We start from the raw sequence: 22,441 nt of genomic DNA on the forward strand, positions 1-22,441 counted from the left end.
GCACATTTACTCTTATAAAGGTGTTTTTTTCAGGGCCTAAATGAACAGATGGAGGTGCAGCTGTGGTCTGTCATGGCTTAGTGATGTAGCCGGATGTTCACATCTGATTATGACCTGACGATAGTCACATTAGTAACTCTCCTTTCATTCTCAAGCTCTGAATTTCCACACAAGCACATTTTCCCACAGACGTCTTTAGCCTGCACCCGTGTAGGCACCATGGATGCTGAAGGAACGGTGAGACTACTGTTGCTGTTATGATCACTCAGTAGTCTGAGGGAGAGGGGGATCTTCAACCAGGGCTGTTTGCCTACTTGTCACGTGTAAGCAGTGTAGACTGATAGTCAGCACATGTCCGAGCACACAGCCAGCATGTACAAACACACTTTACTTCATTTTAATTCTTTCATGCAAATTATGTAGACCTGTTCCACTGGAGTCAGATGTTCCTGGCTTGTTTTTAGTTTTGCAGTTTACTGCAAAAAAACAACTAACAATAATCACAGTCCTGTTTATAGAACCACTTGTTTCTTAAAATGGTTATATGACACGTTATATAAAAAATGTCTGCAGCCCCCACAACACTTTTCGGTTCATAAAGTTGACAGTTCAAGACCCACAACCAGCAGTACGCTTGGCTAAACCCTTGCTGGGCTTGTGTGTTCACTCTAGGTATGTGTGTATTCACTCTGGTATGTGTTAGTTCACTCTGGATGGGTTAAATGCAGAGAGGAATTTCCCTAAGGGGATTAATGAAGGTTCCTCTTCTTGTGTTTTTCCATAAATGTTAAGGTTACAATAAGAGTTAATAGAAAGTCACTACAGACAGGTTAAAGGTCCTGATCATTATTAATAACACATAATGATTCACTGTTGTTACCTCGAGATGACAGAGGTTCATCAAGACACTTATCTATTCTCAATTTAGGGTTATTCTGAGAGACATCAGATTTAGGGTTAGAGGTAGGGTAAGGGTTAGTCTGAGAGACAGATTATCAGGGTTAGAGTTAGTCTGAGAGGCAAACTAGCAGGGTTAGAGTTAGTCTGAGAGGCAGACTATCAGGGTTAGAGTTAGTCTGAGAGGCAGACTATCAGGGTTAGAGCTAGTCTGAGAGGCAAACTATCAGGGTTAGAGTTAGTCTGAGAGACAGCCCATCAGGCTGCTAAAACAGTGTAGATGTTTTTGTGACTCATGAGTTGGACAACGCCTATCCACGAAATGTCTCATAGATCACCATGGTGTTTGGCCTGCATAACAAAACAAAGGCTCCAGAATTATATTCCTGTACTCTATCTAACGGCGAAAAACAATTACAACACGGCAAAATACTGTCCTGTTATTAGTATTCCACAACGCGTCCCGTTGTTTCCGCAGTTATATTTAGAAGATACAGCTAGGGATTTGCTGCGAGGATGCGCGAGAGCCAAGAGTGTGGCTCGCGCGGAAAGCAGGAAGCGCGTGGGCAGTCTCTCCCTACGTCACGCCCTGCGTCACACGCCAGGAGGGAGTTTTCCACTGACGAAAAAGGCTGCGCTGCCGAGCAGTCTGGCTCACACAAGAGAGACGCCTCGGCGACTTCGGGCGGCGTACAATAGCGAGACAAAACAGCCGAGACTCTAAAACGGATAAAGCACGACTGTGCGGCCCGGATTACTGCCGATTAATCGATTCCTTCATCGTGATATCACTAATGGTGATCGGATACGTACGTTCTTGGTGAGTAGCTGAGTTTGCTTTTAAACGTTACACTTGTATTTCATGTCTAATGGCCAATCTTGGGTTTGGAAGCTGGCCAAGTAGTTTGAACGTTCCTTTTCGTCACGTAACGGGAGAAAGCACGACTCGGACAATAATAACGTTAAAGAAGTTGAAGTAAGGTTGAAGTAGACGTTAGTCTTCGATTTGATTATAACCCAAAATAATTACGTGGAGCCGTAACAGATGTTGACGCGCACAGGTCTTGTTCTAGTGCTTTAAAGTGCAATTCTTGATATTGTGAACACGGTTCATTAATGTAGTTTATGGACTTTTATCATTTTGTTTAATTTGCTGTTTACTGTATGAGCTGGACTTTATCTTAAGTTTGACAAAAGAGGCTCGTACGCTCGGAATAAATTGGAACATTGTTCCACAGTTTGTTGCCTGCTATGGTGAGCATTTATAAATAGATCACGGGATTGGTTATTAGGCTAACGTGTGTTTTATTTTAACATTTCCCGTTTAATCGAATCTCACAGGTCTGTTGCATGCGTCTGGCACCGTTCCAGAGTCGATTAGTCGGCTTTATGTAAGTGATGGCGATACATGCCTGTGTGTGGAGTGTGTTAAAGGTCTTGTTCTCCCGTGGAAGAGAGACACCAGGAGCGTGAGCGACTCCTTTAGGTTCTAGTTTAACCTAACCACGTCTCCTGATGACTGCTGTAATTGTCATTGGCATTAAACGTGAAGGATGATCGGTTCAGCGAGAGCGGCCGAGGGAACGCACTAGCGCCGCGTGACCGAGTACTCGCGCGTGCACTGGTCACGCCAGCTCGGGGTTTTTTCACGCAGCTTTCAGTTGCTTTAGAAAGTCATTTAATGGGCAACTATGCAATATTAAGTTTTTAACACAGGAAGGCAAACATCAAAGGAACGCGTCTGTTGAGGAATGAGGAGTAATCCTTAAAATTAGCCGAGAGGGCAAACGTATTGTGTTCACTTTTAAATGAATCGTGTACGTGAAATCGTGTGTTCTGAAAAAAAATGTTAATTAGTCCTGCGTCTCCATTGGTGGTTGGTTTGTGTTTAGTTCCGCCCCTTTTCCTTTCAGCATTCCGCCGATGGAATATTGTTACTTTGCCCGTGTTCCATTGCGCGAGCGTGGATTCCTGTTGAACTCAGTTGAACGGTATGCGCCGTCTCACGCGCGACCTCACTCGGCCTGCTTGTGGGAATTATGCTTCCAGTGATGTTGGTCGCCGGAGTCTTTGTTTAGATTTGTACCGCTAGACGGTGCATTATTCGTTTATTTTTTACGTTTTTTTCTGCAGCTGTCGTGTGGGCGAAATACAGAGTGAATCAACTTCTTACCTCAACAGTAACGTAAATTCTTGGCATTCTTCGCATTATGTGAAATGCGGTCATCAACAAGATTTTACTATACAAGTGGATTTGACCTCCTCTTGTGGTTTGATCTTGTAGCTGGGGGTAAAACTAACTAATTAACGTTGGATGATCAACAGAGTGGTGTACACAACATTAGGGTCAAATTAGCACTTGACCAGTTGTGCATTACTGTTTGGATCTGAGAAACATTTGAATCACGGGGAAGATGCCAGTGGATAATCCCTATACATCACGATATGTACCACATCACACTAGCACAGGAAACTCCCATACTACATGTACTACATCACACTAGCACAGGAAACTCCCATACTACATGTACTACATCACACTAGCACAGGAAACTCCCGTGTTTTACACAATCCTGTAACGGTCACGGTGTTGATGTACTGGCCCAGACAAGCTGCACGTCCCTGTTCTGGAGAAATTCACACAGTACTGAGGCGTCTTTGTGTCTGCTGTGAGTGTGGGAACCTACGGGTTATAAGACTTGGCATCAGTCTCAAATATTGCTGGTTCTTGTAGGGTACCTGCAAGGGTTCCAGGCTGAATTACCCCCCCCCCCCCCCCCCCCCCCACACACACACACACCCCCCCTGCCCTCGGGACACACACCCATGACTTTCGACTGTGACAAACTGCTGCCAGTGATCCAGAGAAAGTGTGTGAGCAGAATCTCAACTGTACTTTCCCAACTTTGCATTTCAGATATTGATCAATTGTTCTGTCAGCAATGGAAATATTTCTCAGGTGAGCTCTGATTGCATAGTTTTTGTGTCTCTGCGTGGAATGATGAACATGGTGCTTAGCAGGTCCTAGCAACAGTGACGTGTGTGTGTGTGTGTGTGTGTGTGAGTGCTAAAGTTGTCAAAGTTCTTGGCATGCTTCAAGTAGCTGATCTCAGGTCAGCACTGTCTGTGTTCCAGGTCTTCCTCCAGCTTCTGTACGGTCCTCCTTGTAAACAAGTTTCCCGAGTGCCCTTAGTAGGTTGTTTAAACCTTTAAGAAAACACCTGCATGAATCTAGACCGCATGTGCAGCACACAGCTGCTGTGGGGAGGGGTGTGTGACCCAACGTCCTCGTCAGTCGTGTGGAATGTGTGTGGACGGCACGGCCAGGTGGGTGGTGTTGGGTTTTGGTTGTTTTGTGCAGGCGTGTTTTTGTCCTGGCCGTAGCCTTTCTGGAGACGCGGGGAGACGCTGGTGCGTCTGGGTCTGACAGGGTTTGGAGTTCTGCTCCGTTGCTGCGTGCGTCACACCGCCAGAGGAGAATTCCTGCGGGCTGGAGACATTTATTTATTTGTTTAAAGTCCTCGCCTGCTCCCTGCCTCCCTCCCACGTCGGTGTGTGAGCTGCTCTTTGGAATGGCTGTGCATGGGCTGTGCCACAGGAACAGAATGTCTCTGGCATAGCTGACCATTCACTGTTCTGTTCGACTGGAAAGAAGCCCTGGAACAATGGCACTTCTTGTGTGTGGCCAGCAGGGGGTGCTGGGACCCTCTCATGTGAACGTACCTAGATGTCTTTTCAGTGGTAGAGGCCATTGGCCTCTTATTGTCTGTCTTTAATCCAGATGAATCCTAGTTGTGTTTCCTGCAATATATTACTATTTTTTAAATTGTTTAGTGTAATTTCCTGCAAATGCATTTAAACACTGAATGAGGAGAAGTGTCCTCTCTAGACACGAGAGCATACATGTGCACAGAAATTACACTCATACACACACACACACACACACACACACACGTGTCTGGGTGCTGTGTGGTGTTTCTCTGCGTGGCCCATGCGCACCATGCTGGTGCTCTTATCTTCTGTGGATGTGATGCAATTGAGCGCTGTGGGACAAAGTCCCTAACACCAGACGTGACGTGTGCGTGCGCACATGCTTGCACGCATTTAGAAATGTGTGTGTGTGGGCATATTCGTCTGTGTACACGTGCGTGTGTGTGTCCATGTTTGTGGGTACATGTGCGTGCATTTACATGTATGACTACATGTGTATGTGTGTGCACGTTGCATGCATGTGTACACGTGTGTGCACACGTGTGTGTTTGGGGGAAGGGGGTCATAGTGTTCAGATTAGACTGCTCGATTGTACAAGCTGTTCTTTATGCTTGTTTGAACTAGGACAACCAGGATTAAAAAAATCTCAGTGGGAACCTTTTGTACCCGTCTGGCTGTGTCTTAGTTCTAACATTTTAAAATTTGATTTGGATAAACTCGGGTGGACATTTACTTTGATATGTTTTTCACTAGAATGCTGTCTTTGTCCAGTCCTCTGATTGGTTGACTGCATATAATCTATATAAAATTTCCTTCATTGTGTTGCAGTTCTGTGCATATCTTGAGTTCTTTTGATGAGACGTCAGCCTTTTTGTGCTGTCCGGTGGGGGGGGGGGGGGGTGTCTGTGTGTGGGCGTGCGTGCGTGTGTGCTCCTCCTCTGGGCAATGCTTCTCAGACAGATTTATATTCCCCATATGTAACCCACTTACAGGTGCCTAACCCAGATATACCTAACACTAGTTATACCTAACCCTAACACTAGATATCCTAACACACTGTCACCCTAATTCTAATGTAGTGTCACCCTGAGCCTAACCTTAATGTAGTGCTGTACACCGTGTCACCTGTACCCCCCCCCCCCCTCATGGCCATTATCACCTTAATCTTGCTTATCTTACATGACATCAGATTGACAAGTGTCTGGGGTGACATCCCACTCCTGAACTGTCTTGATGTGCTCACCATGCTGAGGGCTCTTTCTACACCACAACTGGGGTTTGGCACCAGTGTAGCAGTTTCATCACCTTGCATTAATTGCCTGGAGCTCACCGATCGGACCTTCTGACAGTTGACCCTAGAATTTAAACTGGTGAATTGGTCACATTGGGGATTAATCACACTGGAGATTCTCTAAGCCAAAGCCGTAATCTGCTGTAGTGCCACATCTCTGTTCCCTGGATTGACAACTGACAGATTAGTCAAAATTTGGTCTCTCATTGGCAACTTTTCTTGTATTTTCTGATGGCCTTTCACATAAATGCTCCTCTGTCTTTTGAAGAACTGTTTTTGCTTTGTTTTATGGTGTGAGGTGTTTCTTCACTTTGCAAACATCTCCTTGTCAAGAATCCAACAGAACAATCATCTGCACAGTGAGTTTCTGGGTTGCTTGCATCTAATTCCAGTGTATCCTCTCAGTAATTCATGCAGTGTATTCTCTCTCAATATTTTGGGAACCCCCTCCTTGCAATGCTATTCGGTTATTCAACACTTGTAAAGAACGTGTCTTGTTTAAAAATTTAAATTGGATCATCTTGAAGAAAACGAGCATTCAGCTGCTTTGTGGGGTCTGGCGTCCTCTTAATATCCTTAGACTTCTAATTTTCTAAAGGCTAGCCTTTGATTCAGGAGATCCAAACCTTTCCCCAAGGAGAGCCAACACGTGGGGCTGTTTCTGTGGGACAGTGCTCTCTGCTGAGCTTTTGACAAAAGCTTTTCTCAAAGTAGTTGTCAATTAGCAGTTCTTCAGGTGACACAGGGAGCTCCTTAGCAGCAGTTTGGCACGTGCCCAGTGCGTGGCACGTACAGCCAACACTGTACATGTGAGGTCTCTGTTCCTTCACTCTTTATAATACAAAGTTGTACTGACCCGTCTTGACATCATTCAAGGTCTTTGTCATGCGTGGATGATTCGATGCAGTTGGTGTTCTCAGTTATGGTATCATTACACACACACACACACACACACACACACACACATGTCTATGAATCCAAATGTCACCTTATCTTACATGATGTCATTGCTTTCATTAATCATAATACTGTATGGCTATTTTTTCTGTGGAGTAATGTGTACTCATTCTCCACATCTAGGTTCATCATAGTTGCTTTGTTGAATCACACAATTCTTTCCTATTCCAGAGTCTGGGAACATTTTCCTAAATAATTTGCCAGTGTGTCTACACGTTGAATGGTAGGTTATGCTCCATGATAAAAGACGTGATGTACACCTCATCTGTGGAACCTTCTCCATTACACGTTGTTTTTCTGGGGAGCAGGACTGACGTATATCAGAAGAACCGTCCCTGTGCTTCGCCTCTCTAACACGCTGTGATCTCTAAAATATATAAAAGTGTAAGATACGACTTCCTCGCTTTGTCAGCTATATGTTAATTTATTTTCTCTGTTCAGCAGGCTACACCAAGTCATTGTGACTGTGGTATTACATTTACCATCTCGGTAAACTCTATTCAGCAGGCTACACTTGTTGTTTTTCACTTTTTAAAACTCATTTTTTATACGTTGGAGTAGACTGACGTGAGTCAAGTTTTGTTTCTTCTGTTTATGGAAAGCCCCGCCTCTGCCGTGACACGCCTCCTCTCACTCACCGAACACATGCCGGCCAGGAGAAAAAAAAAACACTGCCCGTCCACACTAAAACCGATTGGCTGACCTGACAGACTCTTTGCTGAAAACGAGCCAACCAGAATCCTCCCTGTTTTGCATGCACCTCATGGATATGCACACAAGGGGAGTGTGTTGCCACAAGTTAGGCTACCACAGCAAGTACAGCCTTCCTCTCCCTCCCTGTGTGACTGTGTGCACGTTTGTGTGACTGGGTGCACGTATGTGTGACCGTGTACATGTGCGTGCGCGCGTGTGTGTGTGTGTGTGTGTGTGTGTGTGCGCTCTTGGCTGCTCGTTGTAGATTCCAGGAGATTTTCAGCTGACTTGTGAGTATCAGGGAACCGCCATGTATATCATATAATAACCTTTAGTCTAACACTAACCCGGCTGTCTGGGTTAGTTATAGTTTTGAGCCATGTCATCTTTGCTTGTGGTAGACAGCATAGGGAGACTTTGAGCGTAACAGCTTAAGCTCCCAGCATCTCTCTCTCTCTCTCTCACACACACACACACACACACACACACACACACACACACACACACACACACACTTGCTGGGATTAGCTCCTCATCTTTGTTTCTGCCCGTTGAACAAGATTAACAGATCAACGTGTCTGGTAGGCTGCGATCCTGAAGACCCACTTCTGACACAGTGTCCTGAGTGCCATCACCCCTGACATGCTCTTCCTTGGATATTAATTAAAGTGCTTCTGGCAGGCTGACTAACCCTCTGTTGTGACCCTCCTGACCCTTAGGGTTAACCCTAACACTAACCCTCTGTTGTGACCCTCCTGACCCTTAGGCAGTGTCCCCAAGGAGACAGAGACTAAGAAATAGTTGCTGGATCGGAATTTATTATAATTGCAGTTGTCATGTTTCTCGTGTGTGTGTGTGTGTGTGTGTGTGTGTGCGCACCCGTAGCACAGTGTGCTGTAGAGGTATGCTGGGTTACTGCAGGACTCCGGCTCTGCCTCACATGTAAATGAACTCTCATTCAAGCATGGTATGTACTCGCCCCCTACAGGCCGACGGAAGGCACTGCAGCAAATGCCAGCCAGGCTCCAGTCAACATTCATTCTGAACCTTGTAGTGTTGAGTAACTGCATAAGCACGTAACTGCAGCCGGGGGGATGGGTGGTGGTGGTGGTGGTGGCGTTAATTGTTTTTATTGTTTTACTTGTTGATCTCACGGAAGTAAATAAAGCCCGGCTGGGTCATTGCGTGCCGAGACGTGGGCACATATCCACACGGGTGGAGCTGTGCGCTGGAGTCAGGGGAGGTGGTGGTCTGCACGAGGGATGTGGCGAGCGTGGACGTGGTGGCGAGCGTTTCTTTCTGGTGCAGCGTGACCGCGGCTGGCACCAGCGTGAAATGGCCGACGGGCGTTCAGGAGGGTCTTGTGCTCGCTGAAGCAGATCTTGTCTTGGTCTTCACAGCAGTAGACTGCGTCCAGGCAGACAAAGGAGGTGCCATCTTGGCGGGGACAAATCACTCTTGCTCAGATTTACTTTGGCTTGTTTTGTTCAGGGGTTTCTGAGCTGTGTCTTTCAGCCAGGACTGTCCATTCTCACTAATGGTTCTGAGAAGCAAGTTCATTCTCCAGCATTTCCGCTGCACCGAGCACATCCAGATGAAAGCTGTCGCATTGCTCCTTGTTTCATGGATCGGTTTTTCAGTGGAAGAGCCAGAATGTGTTTTGCCCTGGAGTGAACTGGGTTTAAATCTGCTGAGCAGTCTGTGTTCAGGTCCATGAAAATGTCAATAGAAAGTATGAGTATTCCACTCTTAATCTATTTCCTTACTGAAACGGTGTGCGTGCACGTGCACATTTTGTACGTTGGTTTAGGGTTAAGGGTTAAGGGTTAGGGTTGGTGTTTACTACCTTAGACTAGGCAAACATTGACTCTGGAGGTGTCTGTGCATTCTTGTATGGACACATCCATTGGCAGAGACGTGTGGTTGCTCACTGTGGCCCGTGTGCCTGTGTTCATCCCAAGATTCTGGTTTTCCTGGTTTGACGGAGATACACGGGGCTCTGCTCGTTTGGGGTGAGACACAGAGTGAGACACAGGGCTCTGGTGATAGCGAGTTGGTGCAGGAGAGCTGTGATTGATTGCTTCCTGTTTCAGTGAGGGTCAGTGTGAGGTACCCCAGGGTTTTCTCCATGTAACGCAGAAAGAAAAGAACGATCAGATGTCTGATTTGCTAACAGCATTACCCGTGTGCAGCAGGGTGCTTTCATAACCCATAACGGCACTTCTAAGAGTTATAAGGGTTTGTCCAAAAGGCGCCCTCTAGTGTTGGTGTAACTGCCGTGTTACTGGGAGTATTATAATGTAACGTTTGTGATGTTAAGTGTGTCTGTCCTTTCTGCACACACAGGTCAGTAGTGTAACGCCATGAGCGGGCTTCTCAAGAGGAAGTTTGAGGAGGTGGAGGAGGACCCGTGCTACTCCTCCTCTCCCGCCTCCCTCTCCTCCTCCGCCTACTCCGGCTGGGATTCAGACAGCGAGAGCTGCTACTCCGACACGCTCGACTCCGCCCCCAGTAACCCCAGCTCACCCGCCACGCAGTTTCAGAGTGAGTGCCTCCGTCATTCTCACACGCATGCGCACACAGTGAATAACCAACAGTAGCATTTTGACAAACCATCTCCGTGTGATTTGTGTTTATCGATGCTGATAATAATCGAGGCAAAATTGTGATTACAAAATGGTGGCTGGAAGAAAAAAAATGGAAGTGGCTGGTAGAATGTTTCTTCAACCAGCCACAGTGGCGGTGTGGAAGAAAAATGTCATTTCCAACTGGTCGTGTCCCCTGAGACTTTGAGCTCTGCCAAAGTGCTGCTAATCCCCTGGAGCAGAGGGGTGAAAAGGGCAACCAGCTGGGGCTTCCTAGGATGGCAGGGCAGAGAGCCAACATGGAGGATGTGGCCTTATGCCAGAGAGAGAGAGAGAGAGTGAAGGAGAGGCTGAGTTATTCAGGCTCTTTGCATTCCTGGCAATCCAGCCAGTGTAAAAATTTGTTCGGTCCAACGCTTAATCAAAGCCGCCAAACCAAACGCTCAACAGATCTGTAACAAAATTCAGTCCTCCTGAATTCGGTTAAGCGTCTGCATGTTTTCCTTCAACGGGCCATGCTTATTCAGACATCTTATAGTCGGCACATATGTGCACACAGTGGGCGTCCCAGCAGACTGGGTGTTTAATGGAGACCAGCTGTGGGGACGTTGTGTTCATCCTGTCTGCTCACCACTTTCTAGATAAGAATCGGTAAGCTGGCAGTTTCATGAGGGTGAAGTGTGTGTGTGTGTGTGTGTGTGTGTGTGTGTGTGTGTGTGTGTGTGTGTGTGTGTGTGTGTGTGTGTGTGTGTGTGTGTGTGTGTGTCTCTCTCTCCTGTCTGTCTGTCTCGGTCTCTCTAGTAGCTGAATTGGAACTTCAGAAGTAAGCAGCTAAAGCGTGTGTGTGTTTGGGGGGGGGGGGGGGGGGTGTAACACATTCAGGTTAAAGAGTTCCTGAATGTGTCCTGATGAGCTCTGTAGTGCTCTTACTCAGTTACCCCCAATTCCACACACACACTCGGGTGTCTCTCTTTATTGTTGTATTGATTTTTCCATTGCAGATGGGTCCTCACCCGTGTCTCTGTCCCTTACAGCCAGGTCCATCTTGAAGAAGACCCGGAGGCTTCGGCGGGGCTCGGTCCACTTCGACCAGGTGACGGTCTTCTTCTTCCCGCGCTGCCAGGGCTTCACCAGCGTGCCCAGCCGTGGAGGCTGCTCCCTGGGCATGGTACAGAGACACAGCGCCCAGCGCCGCTACACCCTGGCCGAGTACGCCATCCAGCAGCACCAGCTACGCCGTGAGAAGCTCAAGACCAGGATGAGGGAGCAGAAGTTGGAAGCTCTCAAACAGGAAGTACGTAAACCAAAGCTCACGTGTAGAAGCGTCTGCATACAGCGGGATGGTTGATGTAGCTTAAGGACTTGGTTTGTCTGAAAACCAATACATGGAGGGTGTGTAACCCCCCCCCCCCCCCCCCCAACTCTCTCTCCCAACCCCCCCCCCCCCGAACAGCTGACCAAGAACGGCACCCAGGTGTCCGAGGAGGCGTCCCTGCTGACCGTGGACGACATCCCCGAGGACGGCCTGGACGTGAGCGGCTGCAACGTGGACGGCGGCTCGTTCCTGTACCCCTACCCCTCCAAGCGACGCCACGCCATCCTGAAGGCGGCCGGCGTGAAGAAGATCGACAAGGACGAGAAGCGCGAGCTCCGAGAGCTGCGGGTGTCTCGCGAGGACTGCGGCTGCAGCTGTCAGGGCTTCTGCGAACCTGAAACCTGCAGCTGCAGTTTGGCTGGCATCAAGTGCCAGGTAGGCGCGCTGGCACTGCCCCGTATGAGGCCTACAGGCTTTAGCTCCGTTTACCGCTCTAGCTACTCCAGGCTTAGTTTCCAACGCTAACGTTTCCAACGCTAACGTTTCCGTTGTTTTTTTTTTTCCCCCTTCGCAGATGGACCACTCGTCCTTCCCGTGCGGCTGCACTAAGGACAGCTGTGGCAACAGGGAGGGGCGCGTGGAGTTTAACCCGAGCCGCGTGCAGACCCACTACATCCACACCATCATGAAGCTGGAGCTGGAGAAGCGGTTGGAGGAGCACGCGGCCGAGGGCGACGCCCCGGCGGCCGAACAGTGCCAGAACGACGCCGCGGACTTGTCTCCACAAGGGGGCGCCCCCGAGTTCCACACCGCAGGCTTCCATTTTAATTCGGAGTTGCCGGCGGAAGGGGACGACAGCTGCAGCAGCGACACGACGGACTCGTCGCGCTCCTCCGCGTCCTCCGCGGCTCAGAGCGAGTGTTTGGACGCGGGCGAGAAGGCGCAGAGGCACGCACCGCCCCTGCACGCGGGCGAGAGCGGACCGGCCCGCATCGCAAACTTTGGCGCTGAGCGAATGGCAACGTGGCCCGTGGGGTACGGCATCTTCAGCGGCGTGGAACCCGCTTTCGACGACGGCACCGGCGCAAACGCACCGAACGCGAGTCGTGCGGCAGCCGTGTCCGAGCTCCTGGACGAAAACGCCAACCAGGACGGCAGTCTCTTCCACGGCGAGTCAGTCCCCAACACTCCCTCTCCGTCGGTCGACCGCTCGGCTAGCTTCCTGGACTTGAGCCTCTCCTCAGAGTCCGATCTGGAGTTCTTTGATGGGTTTCCCTGCCTGGGTCCCACTGCCATCAAGGACTATGATCATTTAGACGCCCTGTTCCAGACCCAGACTCCTGGTTACCCCAGTCTTCCCCAAGCCAATGATCCAGGCACCTGTCTCTTGGAATCACTGATTGGTTTGTCGGAATCCATCCCAGAACCTCCTGCAACCTTCACAGACAATCAGATGCTGGAAGAAGCAATTAAAGTGTCTGTTATGGAGTATGTGAAGGTGTAAGACTGACGCTCTTGATGTCAATAACACTATCATCAATAACAACAACAAAAACTTGTACGATTGTAAATGAATTTGTACTTTTGTTTATAGGGGCCATGTGCCCTCTGTCCAAGGCCATGGAGATTTGCATTATATGCCTTTAAAATGAAAGCAAAGCATTATTATTATTATTATTATTATTATTATTATTATTATTATTGCCATCAAAGTGGCAGCTAACATTTGGGTTAAAGTCTTTGGTGACTGGATTTTCAATATTTGTACATATGACTAGAATGGTTAGAAGTTGAATTTGTCACCCACGTTGGTGTTATCAATCATTATTACTATTGCAATTATTGATCTAACCTTTAAATGGGGCACAGAGGAGAGTCTTGAACAGAAATGCTGATTTTTTTTTTCACCTCAGGGATGTTTTCTAGCTTTTCAGTGATGCAGTGTGTGACCATCGCTGTGATGGAGCCTGTTTGGCTTTTTTGAGAATTTCCACCAAAATCTAAGCAGCATTTTGATGGCCTCTTTGAGGTCTCTCTGTCTCTGAGGTCCTTCTATTTCTCTCAATTTCTCTCTCTCTCTCTGAGGTCCCTCTGTCATGTTCATAGGGTCTGTATGTAATGATTAAGCTGGAAGATTCTGACTCCTATTCCTTGGTAAGGCTGATGGGTTCTGGAATGGTACCCAAATTCCCACTCCCCAAAGGGTCCTCAGTTAGCACCTTATCTGTGAAAACATAGTGAAACTCCAGAGGAAGTCTGGTGACGTTTCCTTCAATGTGTTCAAAGTCAAAAGATTCACACTGTTTTTGGGCTCAGTAGCGCAAGGCATTTGTTATTTATTAAAACACATCAACAGTATCTCAGAAATTGTTCTGGAGAAGCAGCACATAACTGTGATCTCTATTTACCAGTACTACTTTATTTATTACTTACATTTTGAGTTATTTATTTAATCTCCAAACAACATCTGAATGCCTGAGCCACCGTGCTCTGATTAAGAGAACAGCTTTGTTTTGGAATGTCTGTCCATACAACCCATTCATTCACTAACCTGTGTGAGGAAAATCTGAAGTAATATTTTGTTAAATTATTTCACATGTATCATTTCAGTAGTATTTTAATTTATTTAATGGCTGTGTAGTAAGAGAGCTGAGGTGGGGAGAACGTAGTCGCACCTGCACAGGTCCTGCTCACTGGCTTAGGAGAGGAAGAGTTTCTTTACCTGAGAAAGTGTAAAAAAATATTCACCTCTTTCCTGAAATCCATCATGGGTCTTTTCATTTTTACCCATGGTGTTGCCTACAATAGAGAGAATTACACTAAAATTTGTAACTAATTTATTTAGATTTGACAATTCTAATCATTTACGAACTATTTTATTAAAAAGCACCAATTTTTCAAATATTGATACGTTTGTAATATATTAATATCACTAAACATATACTCATGGAATTTATTCAATCCCAGAACACATGAAGTGTTCTTTTCCTACTTTGTGTATTTGGAGGCACTAAATCAACCACAACTTTTCCCTTTGTTGTCTTTGTTGCACCTGTGTAGTAGAATGGAGACTGACTTCAGTAAGGAGAATCCCAACTTTAAAACATTTCGGCAGAAATGACTGACCACATAGTGTGGATGTTTAAGTGACTAATTTAAAGATATTGTGGATAAATTCTGCATATATTATGCAAAATGAGTTGTGTTATGCAAGAGAGAATCATTCATGTTTCCGTGTTTCCACCCAATTCAAAGTGAGGCTGGCAGTGTCTTCTCTGTGCGGGGGGCCTGATCTGTCTGTAAAGGCAGATGTGAGGTGCTTCTTCCACTCACACACTTGGCCGGACAGTGTCCACCATTCTAAGCTCCTGCTTGTGAGATTCTCACACACACACGCACGCACGCACACACACACACACACACACACACGCACATCTGTATATGATTAGTGAGCAGAAGCAAGCTGTTTCCACGCTCAAGAGGACACTGCTTTCTGCAAGTGTGCCTTATTTCCTTGTAAAGATGAAGAAATGGAAAATGATGGGTATTTATTAGTCATGAATATTGTACATTTTGATCTCTGATGCTTTTTGAAAATGTTTCTTAAATCTTTTTTTTTCCTTTTATGTTGTGTATATCTTCTACTTGACTGGTACTACAGATCAAGTTATGCTGCTTTTTTTTTATATTTTCATGCTTGACAGTTTACAGCTGCCATCTCATTAGTCATGTGACGGTAGTTTGTCCTTCAAAATAAAAGCATTCAGCCTTTTCTTAAACATCTTTGACTTCCATTACAATGTATTATTGGGCTTAAGGGGTTATTTTGCTTGGGGTTATTTAACTTGAGGCAACAAATTCAACACCTCCCCCTAGTGGTTGGTATTTCATGTTACTTTTACAAAAACAGACCACTCTGGTTATTTTAATGAAAAATATTAAGTTTTCAAGTATTTGTAAATAATTCGCATCTGCTTGTGAGGAAGACTGATCATGACACTAACCAGAGGAATACAGCACATTGGTCATTTAATAAAGATGATTATAGCCCAATAAAATCAAAGAACCAAAGTCTCCACCTGAAATAATTCACAACGATCAGTGAACTCCAAAGCGCTGATGATGTACCAGCCATACGGGCCTCAGTCACTATCCTTTATTTACAGGGAATTAAATAGGAATCTCAAATTCCAACATTTACAGCAATAAATAAAGCAAAAAAACTAAACAAAAAAAGACCCAAATAGGTACGGGTGACAGAAGGGGGGGGGGGGGTCGATATTACACAGTCCTTACTATCTTATTACATGTATAAAATTCAGGCACAGTTCAGTGAAATTTCTCTTTGCTGTTTTGTACTAATTTGCTTTCACTTTCACAAAACATTATTTGTCTGAATGCATGTGCAGCACTAAATGCTGTAAGTGTGTTTGGATAGTTGCACCTTTTATGTTTGCACTTAAACTGCCCCTCACACAGTGGCAGTCCATAAGTGTTTGGGCAGTACTTTAGAGCTCACTGGATTTTAAATGAAATTGACAATGTAATGGCCACTTTTAAAATTAAAATTCAATATATAAAAATGAATGAAGAAACAATTTGTCATTTATTATTTATTAAGCTATTTATTCTGCTATATTCCTCTCTACCATTAACCTGTCCTTGGCCAGGTCCATCGTTAAGACATCGTTAACATTAGTGTTGCTGTTAGCAGGTTCTGAGCCTTAAAGGAGCTGGCCATCAGGATTAAAGTGAAGGAGTTTATGTTGGGGAAACCACACAGAAATCATGGCACTGCTCCTGGTCTCTGTTTGAGGAGACTGTTTACAAACTGATAAAGGGTCCAAGAAACAGCTGAGTGGCCAAATGTCCAATCACTTTGGTTCTCTTAAAATGGGAGGAGCTTCATGTCCTGAAGTTACAGCTGCAAATGTGTCTGCAACGTTATAGTCACCATTTCATTTCAAATCCAATTGATCACAGTACAGGGTCAAAACAGCATGTACACAGGCGCTGCTGTCTGCTCACTTATGGACTGCATCACTGGGCATCACATTCACAATCAGGGTGTTGGACTCCATCCTTATTTGGTGCACCTATACAAAGGCTGGGTTTCGTAGGGAGGTGCTGGGTTTCATAAGGAGGTGCTGGGTTTCATAAGGAGGTGCTGGGTTTCATAGGGAGGTGCTGGGTTTCATAGGAGGTGCTGGGTTTCATAGGAGGTGCTGGGTTTCATAAGGAGGTGTTGGGTTTCATAGGGAGGTGCTGGGTTTCATAGGTATTTGGTTTTGTAGGAAGTGCTTGGTTTCATAGGGAGGTGCTGGGTTTCTTAGAAGGTGCTGGGTTTCATAGGGAGGTGCTGGGTTTCGTAGATGGTGCTGGGTTTTGTAGAAGGTGCTGGGTTTTGTAGGGAGGTGCTGGGTTTCGTAGGGAGGTGCTGCATTTCGTAGGAGGTGCTGGGTTTCGTAGAAGGTGCTGGGTTTCGTAGGAGGTGCTGGGTTTCGTAGGAAGTGCTGGGATTCATAGGGAGGTGCTGGGTTTTGTAGGGAGGTCCTGCGTTTCGTATGAGGTGCTGGGTTTCATAGGGAGGTGCTGGGTTTGTAGGAAGACTGTCATACCCATTTCCCAAGCATAATTTTTTCTTTCATGTTGTTTGCAGCTACTTTTAACAAACCACATAACAGACATCAAAACAATTCCAACTAAATTCACACGTAATCACGGAGCCAAAATGGCCACATGTCAGTTTCATCTTTATAAATTCTACACCTATTTTTAGAATATTCTGTAGACACAGAAAATAATAGATTCATATTTTTTTGAAAAATGCAAAGTTGCATTAACATACATAATTATTGGCCTTATTTTTTTTAATGTATTAATAGTGTTGCAAAAAGCAGGATACTAACATATGGCTTTGAGGCAGGATGAGTTCCGTCCCTGATCTCTATTTAACTCGGATGGGTTTCATTCATATATGTGGGACTAGGTTAAGGGTTTAGCATGATGAGCTATGGGACTCACTTCTTTATCTTCACAGGCATCTGTACCAACACATGTTAGCTTGGTGCTGGAGGCGTTTCACTGTCGAAGGCTCAGCTACATGGATGACTCCGGACCATCCGTGAGTGGACGTGGTCCGTGGTTCTGTTTTCACTTCGACTGCTGGGAGTGTGGCGTGCAGCAGGGGGCGCTAGCAGGTCCCACACTGAACTGCTGGAGCTGAGAGGAGTCCATGCTAATGGAAGCATTCCACAATCTGATTGGACAGCGTGCTGAGCCCAGGAGCTTTTGATTTGTTTGTTCATTTGGGTTTGTTGCTAGGGGTTACAAAACTCTTGCTAGACAGTCCATTACAGAATTTAACCACAGTGCCAACACTGAGTGTTCTAGGAATCATGATGAGGATAAAGAGGAGGAACTCCAGATATAGTTTAGTCATCTGTCTGATCTTGTCTGATCCTGTCCAGACACAGTTTAGTCATCTGTCTGATCTTGGGACACGCTCCAACAGAAAAGCACTAATACAGGACACACCTGCATGACAACTCGATGAAACTGAACACACACCCCAGTAGCAATCATCACAAGGAGGAGTCCCCTTATTACTAAAAGCTACATTTAAATACAGAGAGAAAGAGTGAGAGAGAGCGCAAGATATATTGACCTCTGACTGATTGAAGAGGTCCACAGTAGAATACAGTAAATCAGGCAGAAGGGCATAGTGGTAGTACTTGCATAGTTCAGGATTGCAATTGTGCTTGAAATGTGTAACATCTCATTATTCAAAATATAATACAGAAGAGCAAACAAGCCCCTCCCCAATTCCATTTAGCACCATGTGATGTCACAATGCATTCTTCAACAGCTCTTCATTCCGCGCACACGCTCTCAGCTGATTGGCATACGACCCTCAGCACGCAGGCATCAAGTGAAACGGTGAGGGGGCGGGGCAAAGATACCCGGCCCATGGAAGAGGAACACGCGACAGGAAGGCACATGGAACTGGGCGAAGTCTGACGACGGGGTGGGCACTCAGGGGCGGGCGTGATGCTCCTGCAGGGAGCGGGGCGTTATTGCTTTAAGTGTGTTCCCGGGGCAGCTCTGGCTGCTGGGGCCGCGGTTGAGTGTTGTGGGTGGAGCCGGCTCGTGTACGTCATGTCTGGGCGTGAACACCGGGCAGGAGTGTGTGCGTGCGTGGCACTTGTGGCGTCCCACGCGGTACATGAGTTCGCTGACGGTGCCTAGTGGGGGGGGGTGCAGGCTCTGGGGGCAATGAACTAGCTGCTCCTCTTTGTACTTAATGGAGTACCAGGTGAGGAAGATGAAGATGAACCCCACAAACTTGAGGCTGGCGGCCAGACCAAAGTACACAAACCGGAAGGAAGTGACATCATATTCCCAGCAGGATCCATGCACACCACAGTCCTGCTGCCATAGCATACAGGTGGTGTCGATGACCGCCCCGAAGTAGATGGGTGTTGGAATGTAGGCTGTATGAGAGGGAGAGACGAGAATGGATGCTTTGTTTTGCTTCTTTAACACTTTGTGTATGTGTGTGCATCAGTGTAACACAAACAGAGATATGTGCACATGCACAAATGATGTATACATTTATATGAACACTGGCAAGATATAATGTGTGTAATACAGTGTGAGGCCACTAGATGGTGTCATTGATCCATCTCTAGAGAGTGAAAGAGTAGTGTGTGTTTGTGTATGTGTTTTGAATAGAAAACATGCAACGGTAGTGATTTCTAACTCCAGATGGGACAGAGGGGTCCCGTCCCAGAGCTGCAGTAGCATACCGAGCGTACGCAGCAGGACAAACTGCATCCCCAGAGCAAATGGCCTCTCCTGCTCCTCCACTGACCTGAAACAGAGGACATGCAGCAGATTGCTTTACACCAGGGAACTCTAGCTGTGTTCAGCCACTCTAGGAACTCTGGCTGTGTTCAGCAACACAGATGTAAAATGCCAGACAGAAGCTTCCTACAGCACTGATGATTCCACACATCATAGTGAACTGATCCACAATGTCTAAGCAGTGTTTATAGGGGGAGCTCGGGCTATGTGAAATGTACAAAATTGTTGCATTTCACCTACACTGCTATTCGAAAATGTAGTATTAAAAACACAATTGTCAACAGTTAATGTGACAGTCTCTTTACTGTAGTCCCATCGATAAACTCTACTCTCGTAAATGTAAAAAGGGGAATGTTTTGATTGACCGGTGACCGGTGTCGGCCAGAGGAGGATGGGTTCCCCCCCTGAGTCTTGGTTCCTCTCAAGGTTTCTTCCTCATGCAAAAAACTTGGGAGTTTTTCCTTGCCACTGTCGCCCTTGGCTTGCTCACTGGGGGCTAGGACTCGGCACTTGTAAAGCTGCTTTGTGACAACAACTGTTGTAAAAAGCGCTATATAAATAAAATTTGATTGATTGATTGATTGATTAACGCCATGACTGCAACCCTTTGAGGTTGTATGAATGTGAGTGGTGTGTGTACAGACTGCAGGTGTGTGAGTGGTGTGTGTACAGACGACTGCAGGTGTGTGAGTGGTGCGTGTACAGGCTGCAGGTGTGTGAGTGGTGTGTGTACAGACTACTGCAGGTGTGTGAGTGGTGTGTGTACAGACGACTGCAGGTGTGTGAGTGGTGTGTGTACAGACAACTGCAGGTGTGTGAGTGGTGTGTGTACAGGCTGCAGGTGTGTGAGTGGTGTGTGTACAGGCTGCAGGTGTGTGAGTGGTGTGTACAGATTGCAGGTGTGTGAGTGGTGTGTACAGACTGCAAGTGTGTGAGTGGTGTGTACAGACTGCAGATGTGTGAGTGGTGTGTGTACAGGCTGCAGGTGTGTGAGTGGTGTGTACAGATTGCAGGTGTGTGAGTGGTGTGTACAGACTGCAAGTGTGTGTACCTGAGAGTGACAATGATAGCGGAGGGCTGCGCACAAGCGGTGATGAAGGTAACAATGAAGAGGAAGATGAGGAAGGGGATAAGTGTGTTGCAGGTGCGGTTGCATTTGCCCAACAGGGCGTGGCCATTCTCATGCAGGTAGGTCTTTACGATGACCAGCTGGAGCTGGTTGCCTTGGCCACCGTTGGGCGGAGTAATGACCTGTCTGCTCTGCACACATGCGCAGTCCGTATAGTTCCTGATCTAGAGAGAGGGAGAGAGGGAAACAGGGAGAGAGGGAGAAGAAAGACAGGAAATGCCTAAAACATATAATCAAATAAATAAACGAAGCAGCTTGAACAGGGTGTCTGATGTTTGATATATGAGGCATCTCACCACATGTTTCTACATGAGCAGAATAGAATGGCAGAAGCAATTTTGAATTTGTTCATGAACACCAGCACCTGGTGTGATATCTAGGGTTAGGGGATTAGGGGCTACAGTTAGGATTAGGATTAAGGGGTTAGGGATTAGAGGTTTGGGTTTAGGTATTAGGGTTAGGTCATTGAGGCATGGAAGTCTCACCCCACTGCTGTCATTGCTGACCATCTTGCAGCCTGCTAGGCAGGGATTGAAGTAGGTGATGCCGTCCGAGCCGCAGACAGGCGCATACTCATGGATCCTGCAGCCGCAGTTCACGTTACAGCTGCCCGTCAGGTTTCTGTGTGCCAGCGTCATGGTAGGCCTGAAGGGCAGAACCATCCAGCCAGGCAGACAGACAAGCGGACCAAAGGGAAGAAATAGATAGACAGATAGATATAGATAGATAGATAGATAGATAGAGAGAGAGAGAGAGAGAGAGAGACATTCAGCGAACAGTAGGATAGCAAAGAGAAGATGGAAACGGCAGCCACATTTAAAAAGGTCTTAGCCCTGTAGTGACAGTCATCTGGAGTTTACTGAGTGACTGTGATTGAGTGAGTGTGTGAGTGTCTGACTGTGACTGAGTGACTGTGACTGAATGACTGTGACTGAGTGAGTGTGTTTATCCAGGCTAATCCAGAGTGGATTGGCTTCAGTCTGGGGCTCCGTACACCAAGATTAGGCGACATATTTGTACACCAAGATTAGAAGACAAATCTCTTCATTATTTGTTAATGGATAATAACATTTTACACGGTCCTCTCTGGAGAGTTTGGATGACTATCCCAATTGTTCCCTTCTGACGGTCAACAGGGCCAAAACATCCCTAATATATTACAAATAATCTAATAATATAATCTAATATATATCATAAATCTAATGCGCTTTCTTTATTTCGATGACTATTTACATTGTAGATTCACTGAAGGCATCAAAACTATGAATGAATGAATACATGTGGAGTTATGTAATTAGCAAAAAGGGTGAAATAACTGAAAACATGTCTTATGTTCTAGTTCCTTCAAAATAGCCACCGTTTGCTCTAATTACTGCATTGCACAATCTTGGAATCAAATGGATTAGTGGATAATTAGTGGAAGCTCATTGAGAGAATGCCAATGCTTCCTAACTGAACAGGATGTTTTCACAGAAGTGTGGTTGACTTGGGAGTTATATAGTGTTGTTTCCTTGATTTTTTTGAGCTGTGTGTGTGTGAGTGTGTGTGTGTGTGTGTGTGTGTGTCTGTGTGTGTGTGTGTGTGTGTGTGTGTGTGTGTGCCAAGGAAACAGACTCCATGAGGATGGTATGAGGGCCCGATGTCCACAAGTGGGGCTTGTGCTTACAGCCCAACACCGTGCAGGGCGATTGGTATTTGCTATAGAACACCAAGATTGGCAGATTCGCCATTGGCACCCTGTGCTCTTCACGGATGAGAGCAGGTTCACATTGAGCACGTGACAGACGTTAAAGAGTCTTGAGACACCGTGGAGAACGTCCTGCTGCCTGCAACATCCTCCAGCATGACCGGTTTGGAAGTGAGTCATTATTGGTGTGGGGGGGGCATTTCTTTAGAGTGCCGCACAGATCTCCATGTGCTAGCCAGAGGAACCCTGACTGCCATTAGGTACTGAGATGAGATCCTCAGACCCATTGTGAGACCATATGCTGGTGCAG

General features: G+C 46.4%; 2 protein-coding genes across 3 annotated transcripts in view; one reads left to right on the forward strand and one right to left on the reverse strand.

The window, feature by feature from the left end:
- The first annotated feature begins 1,541 nt into the window (after nt 1-1,541).
- On the forward strand, nt 1,542-15,228 carry csrnp1b (cysteine-serine-rich nuclear protein 1b). 2 transcript variants are annotated; one of them, XM_077012773.1, is made up of 5 exons: nt 1,543-1,717; nt 9,896-10,093; nt 11,169-11,428; nt 11,588-11,884; nt 12,024-15,228. In XM_077012773.1, the coding sequence occupies exons 2-5, from the start codon at nt 9,913-9,915 to the stop codon at nt 12,951-12,953; spliced, it is 1,668 nt and encodes a 555-aa protein (XP_076868888.1). In that variant the 5' UTR covers nt 1,543-1,717; nt 9,896-9,912; the 3' UTR covers nt 12,954-15,228. The 2 variants fall into 2 exon arrangements, with proteins under 2 accessions (XP_076868889.1, XP_076868888.1); XM_077012774.1 differs by lacking the exon at nt 9,896-10,093 and having other exon boundaries at nt 1,542-1,717.
- A 131-nt stretch (nt 15,229-15,359) lies between these two features.
- Nucleotides 15,360-22,441, reverse strand: part of slco5a1 (solute carrier organic anion transporter family member 5A1) — a 54,066-nt gene continuing 46,984 nt past the window's right edge. The window contains exons 7-10 of the mRNA XM_077012772.1: nt 20,930-21,089; nt 20,367-20,608; nt 19,258-19,322; nt 15,360-18,942 (exon numbers count right to left, since the gene is read on the reverse strand). Coding sequence (XP_076868887.1) covers nt 18,485-18,942; nt 19,258-19,322; nt 20,367-20,608; nt 20,930-21,089 — 925 coding nt within the window. The 3' untranslated portion in view covers nt 15,360-18,484. The remainder of the gene's footprint in view (nt 18,943-19,257; nt 19,323-20,366; nt 20,609-20,929; nt 21,090-22,441) is intronic.

Source organism: Brachyhypopomus gauderio, chromosome 7, assembly GCF_052324685.1.
Source record: "Brachyhypopomus gauderio isolate BG-103 chromosome 7, BGAUD_0.2, whole genome shotgun sequence".
In the NCBI taxonomy this organism is placed as follows: Eukaryota; Metazoa; Chordata; class Actinopteri; order Gymnotiformes; family Hypopomidae; genus Brachyhypopomus; species Brachyhypopomus gauderio.